The 3,407-nt window shown below is 51.6% G+C and overlaps 1 protein-coding gene across 1 annotated transcript in view; it reads left to right on the forward strand.

Annotated features, from left to right (window-relative positions):
- The first annotated feature begins 290 nt into the window (after nt 1-290).
- Nucleotides 291-3,407, forward strand: part of PRCC (papillary renal cell carcinoma (translocation-associated)) — a 41,188-nt gene continuing 38,071 nt past the window's right edge. Inside the window, exon 1 of the mRNA XM_011928453.1 lies at nt 291-1,342. Coding sequence (XP_011783843.1) covers nt 875-1,342 — 468 coding nt within the window. The 5' untranslated portion in view covers nt 291-874. The remainder of the gene's footprint in view (nt 1,343-3,407) is intronic.

The following is a 3,407-nucleotide window of genomic DNA, read 5'->3' on the forward strand; positions in this document are numbered from 1 at the left end:
CCCAATCCTGGTGAGGAAGATCACCTCCTCCTTCTTACATCACATTTATTTCAAATCTTAGATACTTATTATTGGGCCTGCAGCCTCGCTTCTTTCTGGCTTGCAGCCCAATTTCACACGGGTCCCTTGGGCCCTTGCTCTTTTGGGGATGTTTTATTCTAATTCCCAGCCCCAGCCGGGAAGCTTCACCAGTTCATTCACAGATCACTTTCCCTTTAAGCAATTTTCCCCAATCCGCCAGCTTCCCAGACTCCCTTTCGTTCCCGACATCACTTGCAGTCTCTAAGAGCACCACATCTCCCAGAAATCTTAGTGGCCAAGGGGCTACCCTAGGGAACTTCAAGTACCGAAATGCTCTCTTATCCGTCTCGGTGACTGCCGTAGTGACCGGTGGGGCTTGTAGTCACCTCGGAATTGTTAGGCGACGAAAAAAACTACTCACCCCAAGTGTCCCTGCGTCAGAGGCGGGTTTCTCTTCTGTGTCTCTCTGTTCTCGCCTAAATCCTTCCTCGGACTCTAACTCCCGCCGTGTCTTGCGCTGAGATCCCTGCGGCAAATAGTCGGGCTGTGTCCAAAGTGTTCTCTGGGAGTTGTAGTTCCTCTATTGGTGAGGCAAGGAGGAGGCGGAGTGACTCGGCGGCCATTAGCTGTGTGTAGTTGCCCGGGACTAGGAGCTTAAGTGAAGAGGGACGCCTTGTCGGTGGAAATCAGCCGTAGCCATGAGCTTCTGCCGCGGCTAGCCCTAGAGTACGGAGCAGGTGGACTTCTCGATTCCCCGCCCCGCCGGGTGGCGGGGCCTACTAGGCCTCCGGGCATCCCCGGTCTCAAGTAGGCCTCATCTGCCGGCAAGGGCGCCCCAAACGCGGGAGGCGCCATGTCGCTGGTTGCTTACGCCAGCAGCGATGAGAGCGAGCCGGATGAGGCTGAGCCCGAGCCGGAGGAAGAGGAGGCGGTGGCCCCTACATCTGGGCCCGCTTTAGGGGGCTTGTTCGCTTCTCTCCCAGCGCCCAAGGGCCCGGCCTTGCTGCCTCCGCCCCCTCAGATGCTGGCCCCAGCCTTTCCCCCGCCGCTGTTGCTTCCCCCACCCACCGCAGACCCCAGGCTTCAGCCTCCTCCCCCCTTGCCCTTCGGCCTGGGAGGCTTCCCCCCACCTCCAGGCGTGAGCCCGGCTGAAGCGGCGGGAGTTGGGGAGGGACTGGGATTGGGGTTGCCCTCGCCCCGAGGCCCTGGCCTCAGTCTGCCCCCTCCAATTGGCGGTGCCGGCCCCCCGCTGGGGCTTCCCAAGCCAAAGAAGAGGAAAGAGCCCGTGAAGATCGCGGCGCCGGAGTTGCATAAGGGAGATGTGAGTATCCGGGGAAGGCACCCCCAAACTGTCCATCGGGTTTGAGTCGGCGGTAGGAGGGACATATGGAGATTTCGGAACTCCTTCCCACAAACGCATCCGTGGATTCAAGGCCACTGGAATCCTCTTATAATGTGATTAATTGAGCTGAAGTTGGTCAACTTCGGGGAGTTTGGGTGTTTGCCCATGTGGGTTTCCTGAAGCTGGGCTTGCCTGCGGAAGGCCACATGTCATCATCACCTGGTACTGACAGGCCTAGGGACACTTGGATCCGCTCCCCCTCTTTGCATCTTCACCTCAGTCCGGCTTTTTCCCCTTTCCTCCTACTGAGAACAGGATGAAATCTGGCACCTGAAGAATGACAGGAGACAGGGCTCCTGAACCTTTACCGAACATCTGGGACAAATCTTTTCCTTGTCTCTGAACTCAAAAACATCAGGCCTGGAGGAAAATAATAATAATCTTGGATTCTATTTTTGAGGGGAGTTAGAGGAGAAATCGAATATTTGTTGAGTGCAGATCATTTGCCGTTCATTGGTCCCTTCTTTCAATTATTACAGAGCTCTGGGAGATAACATATTATTGTTTTACAGATGAGAAACAGGTGTCCAGCATGCACGATTTTACCTGGTAAAGGGCAGAGTGAAGATTAAGGTTCAGTCTCTCTGAACCTCAGATCTGTGCCTCATTTTCACCATTTAGCCATGGTCAAAGTTAGGTGAATTAGGATGCTTGGGTACTGTTTCTAGAAGAGGCAGCGAGTCTTACCTGTTTCTATATGTGACAGTGGAAAAATACAAGGCTTCTTCTGGAGTGAGGGCTTTGGAGATAAAGGAGAGATTTAAGCCTGGGAGCAGGAACTGCTTAGAATTACTTACCCAGAGAGAAATTTGTTGCCTTTGCTTTTCTTCAGACTCCCAGCTCTGCCTAGGAGCCATTTTCATTCTTACCTGCTCTTCCTTAAATTTCTTCCCTCAGATATCCTAATATTCTCTCCCTCACCTCACTTGGCCTAAAAGGCCTGTTTTCTGTGAGGACTTCCCTAGCCTGCTATGTATGTATGTATGTATGTATGTATTTATTTGTTTATTTATTTATTTTTTGAGATGGAGTCTCGCTCTGTCGCCCAGGCTGGAGTGCAGTGGTGCGATCTCTGCTCACTGCAAGCTCCGCCTCCCGGGTTCACGCGATTCTCCTGCCTCAGCCTCCAGAGTAGCTGGGACTACAGGCGCCCGCCGCCACACCCGGCTAAATTTTTTCTATTTTTAGTAGAGACGGGGTTTCACTGTGTTAGCCAGGATGGTCTCGATCTCCCGACCTCGTGATCCGCCCTCCTTGGCCTCCCAAAGTGCTGGGATTACAGGCGTGAGCCACTGTGCCTGGTCACTTTCTTCCATTTTATTTCCCCCTTCTTTCACACCTAAGAGTCTGTCATCCTAAGTCTAGGATCCAAAAAAAAGCCTTTTATTGCTCCATGGAAACTACCTTGGCTTTGATTTAACCTGGAACAAGGAAAGATCCCTGAATGAGACAAATAAAAACAGTCTACATGGACATGGAAAGGCTCATTTCTAGCGCTGTGAAGGTAGCATTATAGAAAGTTGGGAGAGGATGTAGAATCTGCCATTTAGGTTGGCTGAGGTGGCAGAAAACTCTGAAGACTCCTTTGTAATGCTTACCCTCCTTTGTAAGCATTCACTAAATTTCTGAAGTGAACAATGACATGGCTAATTAAAGTCCTAGCCCTTGCTGGTTGAGTTTCCCATTTTTGTTCTGTTCAACTTGGTCTTTTTGTTCTTGGAACACGTAATTCCTGCAGAAAGGTAGCCTAAGAATGTTCAAGATGGTCAGGTGAGGGTAACCTTTGTCTTTATTTATCTTTTGAGATGTAGTTTCACTCATTGCCCAGGCTGGAGTGCAATGGCACAATATCGGCTCACCGCAACCTCGGCCTCCAGGGTTCAAGCGATTCTCCTGCCTCAGCCTCCCGAGTAGAGTAGCTGGGATTACAGGCATGCGCCAACACGCCCAGCTAATTTTGTATTTTTGGTAGAGACTGGGGTTT

Source organism: Colobus angolensis, unplaced genomic scaffold (assembly GCF_000951035.1).
Source record: "Colobus angolensis palliatus isolate OR3802 unplaced genomic scaffold, Cang.pa_1.0 Scaffold77, whole genome shotgun sequence".
Classification (NCBI taxonomy): Eukaryota; Metazoa; Chordata; class Mammalia; order Primates; family Cercopithecidae; genus Colobus; species Colobus angolensis.